Genomic DNA, 23,109 nt, shown 5'->3' with positions numbered 1-23,109 from the left:
TTATTAATGTTAAACTATTTTCAGTCTGTAATTCAAGCTTTATATCTGCACTGTCAAACTATATATTTTATTATATTATATTTCAATTTTGTCAATTCGTCTTCTGAGTTCGATTATTTCTTAAGCCTGTCAATTATTGTGTCTGATACGTTCTATATTATCAAGAACCGATCAAATACGACCATTGAAATAATTGAATCAATCTGGATATTGGAACAGATCTAAGTGGATGTAGTGTGTGGGGTCAGATCGAGATTATTTATTCTCTGTCCTTACCTGCTCATATATCAGCTTTTATCTGTTACCAACTTCGACTTAGGAGCGAATTCATCGACTGTATAGCAGATGCAGCTGGAGATCATTTCCCACAATAGAGCATAGACTCTGTTCTCGAAATATATTCCGAACGATATCTGGTCCTAGTACCCTATCTTAATCCTTCGGAACTTATTAGAGACGCAGTCCCGTAAATTATCTACATCGGGATTTTTGCTCGACCTGTATGATTTTATATGTTGTTTCATCACAGGTAAAAGTTTTAAAATATACGTATTCAGTGTTTAGCAACAGCTACACTGCTGTTAAAAATTTTTATCATTATACAATCTGTCATAAGAAGAATCAAGGGTGAGCGAGACACAGTGTTTATGCCTCCCGCGATTCGGACGATTGTATCGAATCTTGCAGTGAATCAATCAGTATGGTATTCAGTTAGCGTCCACGCACGCATTTTCAAAATTTATAACCCCAATACTGGTGACTTAGTACAAGATTCATTATACGTGTGTGAGGCGTTTAAAATACCGCTTTACACGATTTGGCTAGTAACGTGGGGCTATTTGTACTCCACATCAGATTCATTATATGTGTATTGACCTATCCTTGGAGGCGAGAGTAACTCCCCCAGGAAGAGCTTTACAATATATAATTATATATTATATTGTGTTATTTTTTTGTGTGGCGAAAAATAGCGTTCGAACCTCGGGCAAAAATGTGTTTCCGGCTCTCAATCTTTTCTAGTCCTCGGACTTGAAAACCGATTCCGAGACGGAAAAGTCTCATTTTCGGCCCTAGGTGCGAAATATACTATTACGGATGATAAAGTTTGTTTGTTTGGAGGTAGATCATGTCAAGACGTTTATAAAGATGCCTCTGAAGTCATCTCCACACTTAGGAGATGGCTAGATGTCAATTCTCTTAGTCTAAACCTTGAATGATTGAAACTCAATTTTGAGGAATATTACCTGACATGAGGGCACATACTGTCAACTTGGATTACAGTCATATATGTATGAATTGCATTGTTGATGATCATGACTTATTTAATTGTTCTGAGATTGAGAAAACCATCCACATGAAATATCTGGGTGTAATAATCGAAGAGGGCATCTATAATACTTTACTATACAATACTTCAGGAACGTCTGAGTGGAAAAACAGTAATATTCCAAAAATTCCAAAAATATACTGAGATAGTCATTTTGTAGCTTAAATGTATGTCTATTGTTGGGTCGAAGAGCATTAACATTCTCATTTATCCAATGCTTTTGAAATAGCTGAGAAGTTTCTATTGAGTGGAAGAAAAGTAACATTCCAGGAATATTACTGTTCATCCACTCATATGTGATTCTGTGTAGTTCTAGTGCCTGCCACAGCGCTGCTGATTTTACACTAAAATCAGATGATACATTTGTTGTTTTCAACGTTTGTGGTTATGTTCTGCTCATGGAGTTATGGTGAAGTATGAAGTGCTGGTAATTTAAGATAAGTTCACATTTTTAACCATTGTTTAGGTTCTACAAGTTCAAAGTTCTAAAAGTTCGCCACATCCTTGATTATACAATGTCATCTGACTCCGAGTCTGGTGCTAAGGAGCCTAGAAGGAAAAGAGGTAAGGTCAACAAGGATATGCATACAAAAGAGATGGAGAAGTTAGCGAGGGCAAGGGGAGAAGAATTTGTAAGTTATAAAGGGAAGTTGGTACAGATTGTGGTACAGATGTTCAGGTACAGATTGTGGTTGCAAAAAGAAATGCATGGAAGGGTTCACTGATGATGAGAAGAAGGCTATCATAAAGAGTGTTTATAGTGGGCGTCCTAAGAATGAGAGAGATACATTCCTTGTAGGCCTTATTGATAGGCATGAAGTAGCAAGATACCATTCTGTGTCCGAGAAATCTAAACAAATCACATCCTCTTACAAATACAATGCTCTTAAAGGAAATGTTCGCACTGAAGTTTGTCGCAAAGCATACATGAGCCTTCATAGTTTTTCAAATTCAGTTGTGGTCCTGTTGAATAAGCTTGCTGAATCCAATCAGACACCCATTGACATAAGGGGTAGACATTTGAACCGAGGGAATGTTTTAAAAGCTGACATAATAAACAAAATAGACGAAGACATCTCCTCATTCCCTAAGAAGGTGGCACACTACACAAGCTCACCTACAACGTATTTAGATTCAACCCTAACTAAGGCAAAAATGCATGAGCTTTTTATTTTAAAACACCCTGAGCTAACAGGAATAGTAAAATATGAGTATTATGTCAAACACTACAATACTAACTACGGTTACAGGTAGAAGGCCTACGGTTAAGGCCTCAAGTAGATGTTTGTACTACATGCGAGGAACTGAGCACCAAGATCAAAAATCCATCTTTGAATGACGTAGCTAAAAGAGTAGCTGTTGCAGAACTATTAGTTCATAAGCGAAGAGCAGGAAAATTCTATAATAAATTCAAAGAAGTTGCAGAAATTTGCAAAAACAGAAAAGATGTAGCAGCCATTCCATTCGATTATATGCAGAATCTCCCCCCTTCCACATTTGCCAGTACAGGAGATTTTCTACCTACGCCAGCTGTGGTTTTATGTTTTTAATATCCATGACATAGGTAATGGAAAGGCTTTATTCTACACCTACACAGAGGGTGTAGCCAAAAAAGGCCCAAATGAGGTTTCTAGCTTTGTTCTTGATTTCATAAATACCATCCCGGCAGAAGTTAAAGAGTTGCATGTGTTCCGTGACGCATGTGGTGGTCAAAATCGTAACCACACTCTCACAAGACTCTTTTTGGCGTTAGTATTGGATGAAGGGTTTTCTATCATCCAGCACTATTTTCCAATACGAGGGCACAGTTTTTTGCCATGCGACCGAATTTTTTCTGTAATAAAGCGAAGTATTCGGCGAATGGACCGTGTTTACATGCCAGATGAATATAACAATATCATTCTGTATACCAGGAAAAGTCAACCCAAGTTTGATGTAAAAACAGTGGACAATGAGGATATTTTGAACTTCCACGAGTGGTGGTCACACTACTTTAAAAAATCTTGTACTGATGTTGAGAGGAGGAATGAAAAGTTTTTGATCAGCAAGTACAGACATTTCAAGTACACCAGTGACGGGTGTGTTACTGCTTTTGAATACATAGATGGTGCACACAGCTCAACGTTCAGACTTCTCAAAGGACGACGTGGAATTATTTTGCTCCCTGAAGACAAACTTTACAATGGAAAAGTTCCAGTCAATCCAAAGAAATTGCAGGACATTGAAAAAGTGAAGCATTACATCCCAGATCAGCACCAGCACTTTTATGATGATATTCTGCAACTTCCAACAAACCAAGCTGCAGGAAGTGATGACGATGAATGAATATGTCACACATAGTTGAAGGTAGGATTTGTTACTTATTTATCTGATGAATATTAATTTTTGAAGAATATAATACACAGAATAGAAATATTTCTTCTGGATTTTTTCTTAAAACATCTCAAATTAATGGCCTCAATACTTGTTCATAGTCATAAGGTTTTTCTAATGTGCTCTCAGCATAGAATAGCTCAACCGAACCATTTAAACAAACTTGAAAATAACCATATTTTTCAACAAAGCATTTTATCTATATTTTTTTCCAGGTCACCACAAAATCTGACAACAAAACCTTTACTCTGGAAAAAATTCGTGAAAGAACCGAGTTTATGAAGAAAACTAATAGGAAAATTCATGATTTATTAGTGTATACAAGTAAAAATTATTGTAGTTTTATAATGTTGGTATTCAATAAAATATTCATATTATCCCCAATAAGCAAGGTCCTTATTGATACCGTCTCTTTAAAAAAAAAATAGTTGAGTGGAAGAAAGGTAACATTCCACAACACAAATTATTTTAGATTTATACAACTAATACAGTTACAGATTTGCAATTCTGATATGAGATTCTCAGTTCAGCAATCTACAAGTTCACAATGCTAAATATTTTTCTATAGTTACAAGTGTACTTGATATACAGTTTTTTTGGAAATTCTCGGATTTGGCGTTTTTGGAATATTACTGTTTTTCCACTCAGACGTTCGTTGTGAATGTAAAAGATCGTATCAGCAACTTTATGAATCGTTAAGCATCCACTGTGTCATTCCATTTTTTCAAACTAGCGATCATTAGTTTATCTCCAAGAAAATGTTACACAGGAAATGTATCACATAAACTCAGAATGTACTCATTTGATTAACCCATATCGTAAGGTAAATTCATTTGGAGTTCAACCTTCAACGATGGGGAACCGGGCACGGCAAAGAACGTATATTTTACCAAATTCCGGTCTAAAACGGAGCTTATCACTAAAATCTTCACGTCATCCCTATTTTCCTACCCAACAAAGAATATTTAACGCCCTCCCATCGAATAATTGACTTCATTGTATTCGCCGCTTTATTCTTAGCACGAAGCAATAAATTCTTACTTTCAAGTCCATGTTAAACGATGGATTTTATCTATCTTGAATTATTAATTCCTTGGGTGATCTATTAAGTTTGGAAAAAGTTCTTTGGTTTCCATAGCTATGTAAAAGTCAAATTTGTCTCAAATAGAAAATTCCACTATCACCACTGGAGAGAAGTCAAATTTTTTGATCTGCCTAGATTAGGCTATTCATTTTACGTTATTCCAAACCTTTTCAGACCTGAGCTATTTCAATTGAAATTATGTAGATACATTATAATCAAATAGTCTTTGAATAATTTTTTATAAACTGTACTCAATTTCCAATATTTCGGATGGGGAAAGAAGGAATACAATATCACATATAGAAGCTAACTACTGATATCAGCATTACAAGTGGAAATATGAAAAGTATAAAGGAATAAATAATGATTGAGGAACATTACCTTTAGCTTACTGATGAAATAAATTTATTCTATTCGAATCTTTGTTGCTAACTTCTATCCAGATTGACAGTTCATGGAAAATACCTTCAATATACTCACTCATGAATCTTCGACAAAGAATTTTGAACCCGAATCAGTTATAGTTCAAGGTATTGTTATTGAAGCTATCTAGAATTTTGTAACCAGGAATTCACATTCTGGAAAATTAATTAATAATAGCTTTGAACAGTTGGTCAAACCAGCTTCTACTGTCTTCCTAGGTCAACCTAATTGGCATGTTGAATTCTTGAGTGAAGTAAGCAAGTGTGAAACGCTATTAGTTGTTTTCCTGAATTTTTAATTGGATGCCGGTAGCGCACTAGCACAACTGTTAACAGACTGAACTATAAAGATAATCAGAGCAAGCCACTGGCAACTGCACCTATTGAATCAACAGATCGAATCGGGAACTATTTTCCTGCAGCACTCCAATTTGATTGCATATTCGATTCAGGATATGAATAGAATATGCTTTATTATGATTCATAGTAGGAAAACTCACTCCAAATGCATATGCAATGGAGTACATAAAATCTATTAACTTAATGAGAGGAGGATAGTCTTTATTAGCCTGAGTTAGACAAAGCTCCTCCTACCACTTAACTTGGAGACTACAAAATACAAAATATTATTGTTATCAATCTTATAGAAATTATCGTATACATTTGAGATGAAAACAGTAGCAAATGATGAGAATTCACCTAGCAAATCTATTTCTATTTTATTAAACGATCAGACAACAATAAATAAAAAAACTTGATCTCATCTATTAATAAATCCAAAGACTCACTACAACCCCGTGCACTCAGCTACAATACTCGACCACTAACTACAAATAAATTTATAATAAGATTCTCCAGACTCTTAGTAAGCAGAAGGCAATTTGATCACAACTGCAATATTATCATAAATAGAAACCCAGAAATCTGTTAACACATGAAATGTAATGAAATACACATCTTATGATGAAATGATGTACACAAAAGTGTTGGCAAAGTGAATGGAAATGTTTATAGAAAATTAATAAATAAGAGATGAAATCAGTAAACTGTTTACTTGCCCATCTGTGGTCAAGGATGTTGAGAATATTTATATGAGAGCTTTATATTCAATGTTACAAAATGTGAGAACATGAATTAGTTTTTTTCTGAAAGTGAAAACATTTACTGTGTGTAATACTTCTGAATATATCATTCCTTTTCTTGAAATCTCAACTCATTGCTAGCGAACAGACAAATTGTCTATGCTAGCAATGCAATTAAAATAATTAAAAACTTTGAAGAATTTTGTTTTTGTTTTAAAATGTTATCATATTACAACATTATTTGTTTATATATTGTTTTATATCCATAGCTTAAGGATGCACTGTTGGAAAAAATATATTTGTATCATTTTAAAAATGGCAGACAAAATTGAATTGAATTGAATTGAAACATGATAATATTCCATTGATTTTTCTGTGAATCGATGTATTTTTTAATGGTCACTGAACCTATCAAAACCATTATCAAAATGACAATAACTTTAGATGTGTGTGATAATATATTCTTGAGGTTGGAATTGATGGTACGTAAATTACATTGAGAATAGCGGATCATTGCTGTCAGAATGTGCTTTTGATTTACTTAACCTGTACGGAACTACTTTTCCTGCTCTCAGCACAAGGGTCATTACACTCAGTCTTCAATCTGATAAGATATTTCGCATGTGCCCAGTTGATACTTCACTCACGATATGATAATTTTCATCTATCATGCGAATTACAATAGTTAATTGGCCCAACCAACTGAGATTGAACGTAATAAGTGGTGAGGTATATTACTTAATAACTAGTAGTTCTGTGAACAGTAGACCACGCGCAGTAATAAACCGCAGCCTCCTCTTATACTGTCCATCAGAGTAAATCCTGTCTGTATGTCGTGTCGGCGAGATATCGGTGTGAAAACTGCTAATGGCTGTTGGGGTTGGTGTATCAAAAATGCTAACATCAAAAGCTAATCCCCTTCAAGACATACTGGCAACAGGACAGCCCAAGTTCAAAGAAGAGAAAGTTCGAGAGACAATACTATGTTATTTTAGTTATTAATTGCATGCGTTATTGCACGCAATCAATAGTTCATTTATTCATTTATTCACAATTGAGACAACGTGTTTCCCCAAATATGTCTCCTTAACAATAAAAATTGTACAGATACAAATGAAAAAAAAATGATAAAAATAATACGAACTTATGCAATATTAAATAATACAAACAACAAAAATACCACCTAATTCAGAAATGAAAAATACAAAGATTTTTAATACTTATGAAGAAAGTAAAAATAGAACAAATTGAGAATAGAAATTTCAAAACTTAAAACTCAAAAATTAAAGAATATAATAACAAATAATGAGAAAAAATTATCAATAGAATAAATAACATTTTTAACTAAACGACGTCCAAAACCACATGCACATCCACACTGATATACCACCTATTTATTTGATCAGATCATGCTTACACAAGATTTAATTATTATCATATAAAGGTGCATACAGATATACGCGCCGCGAAGACATCGGAGTCTAGGGCGAGAAAACCAGAAGACATCTAGGCGCCCACAGAAGCTGTTATAAGTTATTTGCATCCTATTTAATAGTGCATAAAAATTGCATTCAATGAGGCATGCAATTTATAGTCTACACAGCTGCTTATTTTTTACCAAGTTACATTGAGATATTGAATTGCATGCGTCATGGCATGCAATTTATAATCAACTCGACAGCTGATTTACGATGAATAATTCTATAGTCTGATTTTCACTTTCCTTGCCCTATTACCATAGGTAATAGGCCCTATTACCATAGGAAAGGAAAGTATTGCTTTCCGAAAAAAATTAAGGTACCCCAATTTCTAAATTGCTATACGTTTCAAGGTACCCTGAGTCTGAAAAAAGCAGTTTTTGGGTATTGGTCTGTGTGTGTGTGTGTGTGTGTGTGGTGTGTGTGTGTGTGTGTGTGTGTGTGTGTGTGTGTGTGTGTATGTGCGTCTGTGTACACGATATCTAAATCAACGGAGTGACTCGAAATGTGAAACTTAAGGTCCTTACTACATAAGGATCCGACACGAACAATTTCGATCAAATGGAATTCAAGATGGCGGCTAAAATGGCAAAATCATTGTTGTCAAAAACAGGGTTTTTCGCGATTTTCTCGAAAACGACTCCAACGATTTTGATCAAATTTTTGCCAATTATCAGGCTTCAAATACAATCTAAACAAAAAATTCCAAATGGAAAAGATTGAGCATGAAAATCTCTACAATTAATGTTTCGTTACATTTTCACCTAAAATTGAATTAATAAGCTCGAAGTTCGAGAAAATGTGATTATCCAATTGCAAACTGTTGGCAACTGTTGATTCTATTGAATGATTCACTATGAAGAGATAGCAGACCTTGTATGACTCCTGCGTTTTTGTCCTGTCACCAGCTGGCTCTGATCTTAGAATAGTAGACTTGAGATGCGCGTGAACACCAATTGAATGAATTCTCAGTTCTGATATCACACATTCATGTACATTCATGTACCCATAAAAGTGAGAACTTTCAACATTCATCCATTTTTTGTGTGGTCCATGCCCTCCCTAGAGCAGGCCGTCACAACATTTGATCATTTAAACATTTAAACATTTAAACATCTAAACATTTAAACATTTAAACATTTAAACATTTAAACATTTAAACATTTAAACATTTAAACATTTAAACATTTAAACATTTAAACATTTAAACATTTAAACATTTAAACATTTAAACATTTAAACATTTAAACATTTAAACATTTAAACATTTAAACATTTAAACATTTAAACATTTAAACATTTAAACATTTAAACATTTAACATTTAAACATTTAAACATTAAACATTTAAACATTTAAACATTTAAACTTTAAACATTTAAACATTTAAACATTTAAACATTTAAACATTTAAACATTTAAACATTTAAACATTTAAACATTTAAACATTTAAACATTTAAACACTTAAACATTTAAACATTGAAAGAAATGCCAAACCGTCGACTTGAATCTTGGACCTCACTTCGCTTGGTCAACTAACAGGATTGCAGGCAATTCATACCATTTTATTCAATACATATTTTGCATTATCACTTATTCTATGAAACCACAAATCGTTAATATTATGATTCATAATAGCTGTTCATTGTATGCAAACTGCAAAAACATCTGATCGCAATAAATTTTCTCGCATATGGAGGAAAGAAGTGTCGGTGGATGTCAATATTTATGCTATAAAGGGTACTATTAATAATTGTTAATCACTCTTTCAAAATTCGCCTTTCTCTCCTGCTTTGACTCGTTTGATCATCATTTCTGAGAGCTTGTGGCATTTTGAACTGTTGGTTCAATGGAAATTGAGTTCCTCAGAGACATTGAATACAATTGACTTCAAATCTCTGTCAATTGATTTTCTCTTTTTAGAAATAAAAAAAACTTCTTGAAATGTTTGGATATGAGAGATGTTCTTTTTTGAAAATAATGGATATGAATGATAATTGATTATGTTTGAGCAAGGGAAGTTCACAGAAGAATCAACTTCTGAATCACCAGATAAATTACTGTCAAATCGTAGTTTTAAAGTTCCAAGTAAATTAAAAATCGAAGAAAGTTTGACATTCTTCTCATTCTGATGACTTTTCAAAACCTCTGAAGAAATGTTCAGAAAATAATCATTCAGCCATCTAATCCATATGCAATATATAAATACTGAAAGCTCTCATTGCTTTGTTTTCTCAATGAGATATTAAAATTTGTAACTTCCCAGGACAAACCAGTTCACTCACCTAACGAGAGATTCACAAGCTAATAAATACATGTATAAAGTCACATATTTGTTAATTGTGCAGTGAAGTTTCATAGAGTCAAGTACTGAATACACTGTAGTCAAGAATCTTCCGTAATAGACAAGAGTTCAGTGAAATTGAAACTTTTAAAACTCATAGAGCTGACTTTTCATAATCATAGGTTTGTTAATTGTTCAGTAAAGTTTCATAAAATCAATTGTTTGTTCTACTGTATTGTAGAAGCTTGGCAACGTGGCTTTCACAATTTACTGAATAAGAGAACAATATTCATTGGGTTATCGATTGACTGGAGTAAACTCAAAGGTCACTAACTGAAATTTCAATTCTTATATTTTGTTATGGGGGTATTCAACGACCTTAGCGGAATAAAATCAGCAACCTTCAGTAAGCATGGGCCGACTCACGCTAAGTTTCCAGCTTCATTCATTTACTCGGTCTATGCTGTAGGGTGGATTGGTCTACCCCTACCTCAATCACCTTGTCAGTGCATTACCTCACTTCTTCCCCTACTGTGATTTATTGTTACTTGTAATACTATTTACATTCTTTGTCAGTGCAACGAGATTGATGGCTAGCTCGACCTTATGGGAACGAATTGCTTTAGTCATATTCATTGAACGTAGATTGATTAATCAAATGATTATTCGCCTTGGTATGCCAGATAATTCAATGTAAAGAGCTGATGATTCAATTTTTCACATTACAATTATAATAATCCCAATAATTATTGACAAATTGTGCCTCTTATCCGGAGGGCTGGTCAGGTTAGATAAGAATGAAAAGATAATAATAATAGTATTAATTCGTTTAAAAACTCACCCTTGACCCTGGGAAGTTGTTGTAGAAATACCACTTTTGCCATCGATAGAATTTTTGTCCGAGTTTAAGAGATTGTTGGCGCTTAGCACCTCCACATCGGCGTCACCCTGCACTTTACCTTTCACACTTGTATTTTCCAATTGTTTTTTCTTCAGTGAGTTTTTGAATCGACTCAATGCGCGAACTTTCTCCATAGAAGTGTTCGATTTGATTGATTCACTTGACTTGGCCGGTGCCACCGTGATTGTCTCTGGGGGCGGCAGGACACTGGCTATGATCTCGGGAATTATATCTGGCTTCACCAGCTCAATGGCTGGAGCCGCCGTTGTCCTAACTAAAGTCGCTGAAGGTTCCGGATACTTCTTCTCTTTCTTCTTTTCAGCTTTTTTTTCATCTCCACCCCCTGCTTCCTGTTTTGCACCTTCCGTTTTCTTAACTTCTTCCATTCTCTCCTTGGCCTTCTCCTCCATGACTTTTTTATCTTCTTCAGCTTTCGCTGTCTTTTCATCTACCGCCTTCTCTTCAGCTTTCTTCTTCTCCTCTTCTTCTTTTTCCAACGACTTTTGTGACTCTTTAGATGACTCTTTGAGCAGCATTTGTGCTTTGCTGATGTTTGCAATTTTTGGACTGACACCTCTTTTTCCTCCTTTGACACTTCCTCTTCCTGATCCAGTAGTGGTGCCTTTTTTACTGCGGGCTGATCCAGCAGGCGAGAGCTTTCCTTTTCCATCTGCATCTTCTCCGCTGCTGTGTAGTGACTTCATATGAGACAGAGCAATAGATGAAGCGAGTGACTTCCTCACACTACTTGTGGGTGATCGGTTCGATTTGGCACTGGTTCTATTAGTAGCACTCGTTCGGTTTGCTGCACTCGTCCTCCCTGACTTGGAGGTGGCACTTGCCCTGGATGTGGCACTGTCTCTCTTCTTGGCACTAGCTCCCATCATTGCACCAACCGCTCCCATCGCACTGGTTCTGGCTGCACTTGTCCTAGCTGCACTGGTCCTATTTGTGGCACTGGTCCTACTGGTGGCACTGGTTCTGTTAGCTGCACTCACTCTGTTCGAAGCAGCACTAGCTCTTGTGATGGATGCTATACTAGCTCGACTGGTACTGCTACCTTTCCTTTTTGCTGCTGGACTTGTGTCTCCACTCTTGTCAGCTTCTGCAGGAGTCAGAGCTTTTCCTCTCCTTGACATCCGGTTGAGAGCAATCAGCTTCTCAATAGAACTTCTCTTCTCGAAAGGCTTTCTTGTAGGAGCAGTTAGAGTGTTTGGTGATTTTGCTTTCCGTTTTGCTGATGGTGTTCGAATTGCTGCTTCTCCTTCCTTGGCTGTGAGCTTTTTTCCAAATGGAGAGGCCGCTCTGTTTAGTGCAATAATCTTCTCAACTGATTTCCTGTGCTGTAGAAGCCGTCTGTTGGGAGTTGTTAGTGTATTTGGTGATTTACTTTTTCTCTTTGCTGAGGGAGTACGTATATTTGCTTCACTCGTAGTCCCATCCCTGCGTTCCCTTTTTGAAAGTCGGTTGAGAAGAATGATGTGTTCTACTGAGTTTCTATGTGTAAGCTTTCTTCTCGGTGCCATCAAATTATCTTGAGAGGTTTGATTGTTTTCATTGGCATCAGGATTGGCTGATTCATCAGGACTTTTTTCTGGTGAAGACTGCTCTCCATCTTTGATGAGTTTTGGAATGGAGGATTTGCCCTGTTTGGTGGGACTACTGGAAGCACTCTTGTTACCTGGGACATGGCCGTTGGAGGCTACTGGAAGACGACTTTTGCTTTTTGACCGGGAACGGGAGGTGTCATTGGAAGAGGTGGAGTCTCGTTTGAGTCTAGGATGTTGCGGCTCCTTGAAGCCGCGTCCACGGAAGGGGCTGACGCGACCGAGGGGTGAGTCGGAGACGGGGGGCCGCTGAAGCGGCTCGGGGATGATGACAAAGGCGGCCTTGTCGCGGCGGGCGGTGCGCGGGGGCGTCATCCTGTAGACAGCAGGCACGGGCGTGGGGGCGGTCGGCGGGTCTGGCGAGAGCGGAGGCAGCACTCTGAAGGAGCCGGTCTCGACCGAGCGCGCCGGCTGGAGCTTGTAGGGATTGATGAGACCGCACGATTCGAAGTCGACGAACACAATGTTGGGTGTCCGGCGACCTGCTCGCTCCATGCCGCCACGCCGCTCGCTTTCTACGGCAATTAGCGATGCGTCGGCCAATCCGAGCGGAACCTGTGCCGCCAGTTGGCGTGGGAGCTCTCGCCGCGGCACGCTTCATCTCATAGCACGCTTCGGCGTTGCTACGTCGCTCAACGCCGAGCCGAGATCACGCACTATCTCCCAAACTCTCACTACTTGCTAGCATCGTTCACAACCACCGCACAGAGTCGTGCAGTCCTGACTTCAAATTCACACTGTACATTGATAAACAACAATAACTCAAACAGAACATCCACTACCCGGTAGACTATTTCAACAAATACACAATCTTCAACACGTGTACGCCTATGTTTAATTCTACTGGCAGCAAAGCAACATATTCTAGAATCTCCATTACTGTATGACTGTAATACAAGTAATATGAATACGTTCGAAAATGTCGATAGATTTTCAATCACAAACGATTATCACACGTGCACACTAATCCAACAATGTTGAGGTAGTAGTGTTCGGTGTTTGTGTTGACTCGCGATCAAACAAAGACGGTGGTTGCGACGGTCTTCGTGGTGATCAACCACGTGAACAACAACTGGTCACTGGTGAATTGGGCATCTTGGTGGGGGCGGGACATGAGGGGCGGAGGCGGTCGATTGCGCGCGCACCGTCACCTGTTGTAGCAACCGCCCCCGATATTCAACCGCCCAAAGGCCCCTTGGCCTCCTTACGACCACGACAATTGCTCCTCTTCTTTCTCCTGCCTGACAACTTATCTTCCTGCTCACGCCACACTCCTTTTCGCCCTACAAATCTTTCGCTCTATCTAGGGCAACACTACAAGCGAAAAGTTTTCTTGTGCAAAGATTGTGTTGATAACACCCACAGTGGTAATTATCGTGCTTCAAAAACAAAGAGACCCGAGAAGGGCTCTGAAAACGAACTAGGTCTAGAGTTTTTGGGTATGGTCATCGTTTTCTAAGCCTCATTTCTTCCCAATTAGTTATCAAGTAGGGATCATGAAACATGATGTAAGCTCATTCAAAAAAGAATTAAGCCTCTTCGAGGAAGATAAAAGTGTCATACCTGTGAATCATACCATTCATGAATATCAATACTTTGTCATAGTACTACTTCCAATTGTATGGTTTATTAGCAATAATAATAAATCCAGGTAGTTCAAAATGTATCATGGATCAGATCTGTTATCTCAGTGAAGAGCTTTGTTTAGTGGTGATCTGCTTTGGGAGATGTCCAGAGAGCAAGATGAGGTGAAGATTTCTTGAGGATCTACCAAGTGTATATGAAGGAACATCGATGAATGTATCACATTGTAAATGATTCGTCTGAGTCTGTCTTTGACGATGGCAGGAGTTTTGACGCTGAGTCTGACATTTACTTTCGAAATAGTTGAGTCAATAGCAAAAAATATTTTTGTAATTGAAATTTAGAGCATTTTCATTGTTTTTTTTTTCAATTTAAATATATACATGCTTTTTAATACAATATAATAATTGGAATAATGATGTAATTATATTTATAATATAAATCGAACTTCCAGAAAAGCAAGCTCAAGCAGCTTGCTTTTCTGGAGGTTCGATTTACATTATAAATATAATTTTGAAAGATTTTATTTTACAAGAATACGGGTCATGAGATAAACAACAGAATACAAATGATATGACATGTAGATATAGAAATCCTATTATATTAAGCGAGCAATTTCTGTATATATCTGGTTATTTTTATATCTGGCTATTTTTATCTGGTATTTATCTTTTCTTCTTCTTCTTTATGTGCCGTCTCCTTTAAGAAGGTTGGCTATCAACATGGCAATTTTGATTTTTGAGGCAACCGCCCTGAAAGGATCAATGGAACTACTGTTGTACCACTGTCTCAAGTTATTTAACCAGGAGATCCGTCTTCTTCCTATACTTCTTTTGTCTTGTATCTTTCCTTGTATGATGTTTTGCAGAAGTGTATATCTCTCTCCTCTCATTACATGACCCAGGTATTGCAGTTTCCTGATTTTGATGGTGATCATGATTTCTCTGTCCTTTCCCATTCTTCTTAATACTTCCTTGTTGGTTGTTCTGCTAGTCCAGCTTATTCTGAGAATTCTTCTATAAGCCCACATCTCAAATGCTTCTAGCCGGTCGGTGTCGTTTTTTTAAGAGTCCAGGCTTCCATTCCATATAATAGAACTGGAAATACGTAGCCTTTAAGCATTCTTAATTTGAGACGCAGGCTAAGATCAGTACTACTCAGTACGCTCCTCATTTTATTAAAAGTAGCTCTAGCCTGTCCAATTCTTGATTTTATTTCTTCGGAGTAGTCATTGTTGTAAGTGACAATTGTTCCCAAGTATTTGCAGACCTTCTCCACTAGCTCGCCTCCAATCCATTTATCTTTTACAGATCTTGAAAACTGCTCCAACGATTTCCACGAAATTTGGATCATAGTGGATTTATGATATGAAGATTCGGTTGCACTATGTCTCATTCTTTGGAAAACTCGCTGAACGACATTAAAAGTATAATTCCTCCTTGGAAAACATATTATAATTTCGTCGTCTCTCGATAACAGAAGATGCGTGTGCCTGTGTGGGAGAGAGACAGAATTATTTCCAGCTGTGTTATCATAATCAATCAGCGAGAAATTTTATCTAGCTAGACAATTTTTAATCGATTCGATCAACATAATCTGATTTGTCGACATTACATGATAATCCTCCTAAACTAGAGTATATCATAATTTTCAAAGTTGATCATTATTTGACAATTTCAAGTGATTCATAAGAAGTGTAATTTTGTTATTTAATTTGGTTTGTATATAATCAAAATTATAATTTTTTGTTTTCAAATGTTTGAACAGAAAATTGAACCTGAATTCAAGTGTATGGAACACAACCTACTTTCTGGACTATTTATAGTGTATAAATCAAAATTCGGGGAAAAACAGTTTTGGGCTGTGTCTATTAGTACTTCCTCAATCATCTTAAAGAATTGTGTTCGGTTTATCAAAAGTCATTGAATAAATAACGATCGAAGCTCGGTGCCTCGATATTAAAACATTAATTGCGAAAAATCCACTCATGAAATTCCAAGCATCTACAGTAGTATACCTTACTATAAAACTCATCATGATTCTATCATTAATAGAGTTTACTTGTACTTAATTGATGGTTCTTTGACAGTGGAAATACTGATAATTATTGGTTTTCGCAATTGATTAGATATCAATGTAGTGAATATGACTTCATAAGAACTAGATACATTTAAATACATATTAAGTGCATTGATGTACATATTAAGTACATTTGATCTTACATTATAATGTAATCCAACTGAAAACAACACACATATACTATTCCCGTCTGGTTAGGCATTTAAATAAATGGACATACATAATAGTTCAATAATTTATTAAATGAGGTAGAGCTATCAAGTATCATTTCCTATGAGGATGGATTGATAATGTGAATAAGTAAGTGCATCCAAATGCTGAGCAATAAAAGCAGTCTTTGATTAACTCAAATGAGATAATGACATGCTGATTTTGGAAGCAGCAACAGGTTTCACTCAGAAAATATAGTATTTTTTTGACAATAATTTATCAACTTCGTTTGGGTAGCAACAATACCAATCAAATCTTTTTTCAGTTTGAAGTGAGGCTCTAGAACTATCTTTCAACTTCGATTAATTGTGAAAATCTTCAACAATTCCTTTTCTCAACTACAAGGCAATGAAAATCCAGTGGAGAATAAGAATAAGAATACTTTTATTCCATTATAGCGATAACAATGCAATAGGAAACGTCAATAAAAATATAACAAGTCGATAAACGTCATTAATACTATAACAAAAAGCGAACATTACAAAAAATGAAATTGGCACTATGGGAATCGACAGAAACAGACCTAATTAATAACAATAATCTTATGCACTAGTATCAGAATTAATAAAAGCAGACCTCACACAAGAGAAATGACATAACAAGCAAACTTTAGTCTGAAAATAATCCGAAACAGGCAGATGAAGGAACTCATAAAAAGAATATATGGGATTCTTTAAAAGGAGATTCTCCAATCTTTTCCTAATTGAAACAATTGGTAGTTCCCTGACTGTAATAGGGAGGATATTGAAAAATTTTACAGATAAGTGACCAGGACTAGTCAAAATCTTGCTCAATCTTGTAAAGGGCACGTCTATTCTGATTCTATTCCTTGTATTGTAGCTGTGAATGTCTCCTCTACAATGATAAGTGTCAATGTCCATCCTCACGTTCATTAAGAGTTTGAAAACCACCATCCCATGAATGGTCATAATATTTTCATTTATGAATAGTGGCTTACAGTGCTCCAGATAAGCTGCACCAGAGATGTGATACGCAATGCCTTCTTTTGTAATAGTAGCACCCTTTGAACTTCTGGAGCACAACCCCACAAGACCAATCCATAAGTATAGACGCTCTGAAAGAATGCAAAGTAACACATTCTCAAATAGTTCTTAGGTACACAATCTTTCAAATTCCGAAGCAGGTAAATCACTCTACTGAGCTTCGAACAAACATTTTCGATGTGGGGGATCCAAGTAAGTCTCTGACCAAGAGTGATACCTAGCAGCTTTGCATTCTTTGCTCCGTCAATGACCTGCCTCAGGCTTAGCACCAACATTTGAGTTTTATTTGTGTTCAGGAAAAGGCGGTTTGTCCTGAACCAAGCTGCTGCCTCATCCTGATGTCTGTACATTTTCAGCTTGAGAGCACTGAGATCACCGTCAACAGCAACTATAAACGAATCATCAGCATAGCACAAAACCCTTGACCCAATACTGGATTCCATACCATTCATCATCACCAGGAAAAGCAGTGGTCCTTGGATGGAACCCTGAGGGACGCCATGTGGTACAGTTAGAGGCTTTGAAAAACTTTAATTTACACAAACAGTTTGACTACGATCCTCTAAAAATGACTTCAATATATGCAGAGAATTATTACGAACACCAAGATATTCCAACTTTCTCAACAGAATACCGTGGTCAACTACATCAAAAGCTCTACTTAAATCTAATAGAACCAGGCCCACATACTTTCTATCATTGGAACCATTCTCGGCATCGGTCACCACTGAACTAACAGCATCCATAGTACACCTACCTGGATCCGCCATATTGAATGCAGCTTTGTTTTTTTTTGAATATGAAGGTGGTCATGCGATACATGTTTTCGATACGGAATTTCAAGAAAAAATGAATGGCGAAAACCGCCTATCGATATATCAAACCGTTTCGAAGATATTCACATTATTAATAAATACTATTCAAAGCAGAAAGGTAAGAAAAACGTATGAAAACGGCTTAGTTTCTCATAAAAATAATGTGATTTCGAAATGGGTATGATTGGGAATCCTTTTAAAATTGAAAATACTACTTTACTATCACTTCAAAAATATGGTCCACCATCTTTGATCCGCCATTTTGAATGCAACTTTATTTTTGAATAGGAAGGTGGTCATGCGATATATGATTTCAATACGGGATTTCAAGGAAAAACGAATGGCGGGAACCGCACATCCTTATCTTGAACCATTTGGAAGATATTTGCATTATAAATCAATACCATCAAATCAAAAATGAAATGGATAAGTGGTATTGATTAATAATGTGAAAATCTTCGAAACGGTTTGAGATATCGATGTGCGGTTTTCGTCGTTCATTTTGTCTTGAAATTCCGTATTGAAATCATGTATCGCATACTGTTGTGTGGTGGTAATGGGACAACCTTCCCATTCAAAAATTAAAGTTGCATTCAAAATGGTGGATCCAAGATGGCGGACCAGATTTTTGAAGTCGTAGTAGAGTAGTTTTTCCAATTTCAAAAGGGTCTCCAATCACACCCACCTTGAAATCACATTATTTTTATGAGATACTAAGCCGTTCTCATACGTTTTTCTTACTTTTCTGCTTCGAATAGTATTTATTAATAATGTGAATATCTTCGAAACGGTTTGATATATCGATATGCGGTTTTCGCCATTCATTTTTTCTTGAAATTCCGTATCGAAAACATGTATCGCATGACCACCTTCATATTCAAAAAAACAAAGCTGCATTCAATATGGCGGATCCAAGATGGCGGACCAGATTTTTGAAGTCATGATAAAATAGTATTTTTTTTTTATTTCAAAAGGATCCCCAATAACACCCACCGTGAAATAACCTTTGTGTATGAGATATTGAGCGTTCACGGACTTTTCACTCATTCTGTATAAGGTATCAAAGCTCATCAATGATATCCCAAACATTTTATAACTAATAAATCCAATACGAAACTGGTAATTGAAATTCATACATGGATAGCTTTGAACAATGACATTTTGGTATAAGTAGCTTTCATATAGAGAAAATCTCCTCCTAACTTAGTATCAAGACTTCTCATGTTTTTTATGTATTCTTCAACTATTCTTTTCTTTCCCTTATGCCTCTACTGTGCTAATTTCTCTTCCATTTTTCTCACCCCATATTTCTCTTCCTGACATTTTCAATGAATGTTAGTTAACAGAACTAAGTCGCACGTTATACCATTATTATTCTCTTGCATTATTATTAATCATTGAACACTCAGTCTCGTTCAATATATTCATATTCCACCCTTGTCATGTGATTATGTTTTTGCGAAGATTAAAGATTTGATTTTGAATCAATGAAATATTTAATTTCTTCCACCTCTGAATCTCAGTATTCTGTGTACCTTCAAATTTTTCATAATGATCTTAAAATGATGTAACTTCATTGGGGAAATTCTGTTGAATCTCTCCCAATTATTGACTTGAATAATGTGTTTTTGAACATGAAGTCATGAATAATAATTCATCACACATATCAGGTTTCCACACATCACATGTCAATATCACAGTTGAAATGTACATATTACGAGAATACACTGATAATTACTGTTAGCATCATCAATTGGAGATTGAGTACATACTGACTATTTCATTGTTAATAGTTTTTTGAGAAGCCAGTAGAGTTGAAGATTCAGAGGAGTTTGAAATGCAAGTAGAGTTGAACCGTGTTGTACATTCACATTCAAGATCTGCTCTCGATATTTCAAACTCACGCAAAAAGAATATTAGTGCTTCACATCTACTCCTTCACAATGATTCTCTTATTTCACTGTAAAAGTCCTTGGTTGTCTTCTTGTCCCACAGTCTCACAATTAGGATTATAGTGATTTATTTCACCCTGATAGAGAAGGTCAGTTTTCACGAAAATAAAGTAATAGTTATCCAATGTTACTCAGCACCCTTTTTACCTTTCCCTCCGAAAGTCTTGACTTCATAAGGTACATTAGAGCAAGGTCACAAAAAGCCATTACTGATGAATGAAGTCACATTACCACGCCCTTCTTCAACTTCCTTTGCGCTGAACCTCACAAAGAAATCCATCATGCCTTGTATTCTTGTATGTCAACAGACGGGTTTCTGAACGACTTGACATATCTATTCTCGATTCGAAGAGATCAACTGCCAAGTGCGTCTGTAGTAGTATTTTTTTTGTTAAGCCACACTGAACAATGTTCGACATACATGTTTGTTGAGGAGCTCAGGGACAAACATTTTAAAAAGTTTGGACAATCATTTATTGTCAAATAAAAATTTACTGTTTTTCCAAACATTCCCAATGTTGACAGCTGTAAAACATAAAACATTCTCTCCCCACTTTTTATTTATTCATTCATGGACAAATACAATAGGCATTCGCCCAAACTGATCTGAACCTTAATTTGGAATACCTTAATTTGGAATACAGTCCAGAGGTTATGAAAAATGATAACTTAATTCACACAATATTTTGTGTCCAAAAAAATGTATCTACTTTCTACAATTTTGAATTTATCAGATTGATTAATTTCAAAATACAAATCCAAACAAAAATCTTCCTTTATAATCGTCGAAAATATTAAAAATTAAAATTTCACTTAAATCCACAACATTATACTCATGTAGACATCAAAACATCTTTTTTTCACATACAATTATTTTGTTTGGTGACGCGTCCACACTGGCCACGGGCAAACATTGTTTGTCGAACATAATAAAATTTGCACTAACTGTTTCAACAAACATGTTTGTGGAACATTTGTTCAGTGTGTACACGGCTTAACAGTGGCCTACAATGTTTTGAATAAATCCAGTTTCTTTCTCCCTATGAAACCATTCCCTTTTAACAGCATGCAATGCGGGTTGCATATTCACCGCCTAACTCACTTCAGTTTTTTAATTTATTTGACAATAGTAGTTCACTGAACAGTTATACATACACATTCAGTGTTTACATTGATTTATCATATACACTGACTTTATAATGCATTTCTGGTACAGAATATAAGTAAAAATGACTCCATATTATTATACATTCTTTGAATTCTGAATTGTAGGGTAGCATTCATATAATGATTCTAATGAAAACGATCTATTATTATTGTTTCATTCGTGAGCACGCTTTAAAAAAAGGGGCACTTCTATGCAACCTTAATTCCATATTTATAACACTGTATGACTATTTTATGAGCTACGTGCAGTGCTGAGGAGGACAGATTTTTGCATTCTCTTGAGCACCTCGTCTGCCAAGACAATACTTCGACAGGTTTCCAAGACTGACTTCAGTATCAGGCCATTGACTGTCATTACAATTGGAAGTATTCTCATTGTATTCAGCCCATACGTTCTCTTCAGCTCGAATGATAGCTCCTGGTATTTTCTTAGTCTCTCACCTCTGATCTTCTGAGCATTCTCATCTAAAGGTACAGCGATATCAATTATATAAGCCCTCTTCTCCAGCTGATCCAATACTAGGATGTCAGGCTTGTTGTGTACTACTCGCCTGTCTTCAAGCATTTGGACATCCCAGTAGATCTTGACGTGAATGAACTCAACCAGAGGAGGAGGCTGAAAGTTATAATGGGGGACACCTCCGTATAGTGTCTTTTGAGAACCTAAATTCTCAGACAACTATAATTAAGTTTGGAAATCATGCGAGACCCCGATGGTGGAGGGGTTAGTGAAATTTCTAGTACTATTCTAGTGGCGAGGAATGCGAAATAAAAATCATTTGACGATTGATTGCCTCTATATTAAATATTTAAATTCAAACAACACTTTACAATAAATACTTTCTTCAATTAAAGATTATCTTTGTCTTTAAGAGACCAAATTTAATTGTATTTACGTCTTTAAGAGACCAAAATCTAAGGGACACATTGAATTCTGGTGGGAAAAGATCAAGTACTCATCTTGTAGTTGTCGTCGCGATGTCCGGAGTCCCTGGCGGAGATGGATGAAGGGTGAAGATGATTAGTCGTCCTCCAGGAATGTCCAGGCGTCGCGGCGACAGATCCAAAAGGGAGTTAGTCTTGTTCTCTCCTCATCAGCGTTCAATGACGTACGATTCCATCCATGGTTGGAAGAAGTCGCCGGCCCTTTTACAATGGAAATTCTCAGCCCGATACAGAAACCTGATGACAAATTTACAACAGAATTAGAAACATAATAATTACCAATATCTAATAGGATTGTATTCAATTGATGATCTAGGTAGATCATCAAATAAATACAATTCACCGCTTCCTATGAGGAAATAAATAATATTATTAACATACATAAATCGAACACTTATAAATCATATTCAATGACAATAATGAAAATACTCACCCAAAATGGGTATTGAAGATGCGAAATATAGAGGGAATCAATCGTCATTTATTAATAAAAAGCTATCCCATAGCTATAAGGGGGACTTTACCTCTAAATATTACTCTTAGCCTACATTTAAAGTAACTTCAAAGATGTCCGATTTACTTGGACAATCGATCTCCTGGAGAGAATGAGAATGTACCCCCAAACGAAAACATATTACTGGAAATTGTAAGAAAATCTCAAGAAACAGTTAACACTATGACAGCTGGGATTAGAGTGATCGCTCTCCTAGTTTTCAGAGGCTTCCAGACTGATCAGTTTTGCCATCATCATTTAAAATATTTACCCGATCGCCTGTGAATTTCTCTTCGCCCAC

General features: G+C 36.2%; 1 protein-coding gene across 1 annotated transcript in view; it reads right to left on the bottom strand.

The window, feature by feature from the left end:
- The window catches only part of LOC120350242 (serine/arginine repetitive matrix protein 2-like), a 110,143-nt gene extending 96,544 nt beyond the window's left edge, over positions 1-13,599 (bottom strand). Inside the window, exon 1 of the mRNA XM_039422821.1 lies at positions 10,893-13,599. Within this exon, the coding sequence (XP_039278755.1) occupies positions 10,893-13,054 (2,162 nt within the window). The 5' untranslated portion in view covers positions 13,055-13,599. The remainder of the gene's footprint in view (positions 1-10,892) is intronic.
- Positions 13,600-23,109: the final 9,510 nt, after the last annotated feature.

The sequence above is a fragment of the Nilaparvata lugens genome, chromosome 3 (genome assembly GCF_014356525.2).
Source record: "Nilaparvata lugens isolate BPH chromosome 3, ASM1435652v1, whole genome shotgun sequence".
Taxonomy (NCBI): Eukaryota; Metazoa; Arthropoda; class Insecta; order Hemiptera; family Delphacidae; genus Nilaparvata; species Nilaparvata lugens.
Note: the sequence above shows the minus strand (reverse complement) of the source record. Positions and strands in the feature narration are given on the sequence as shown.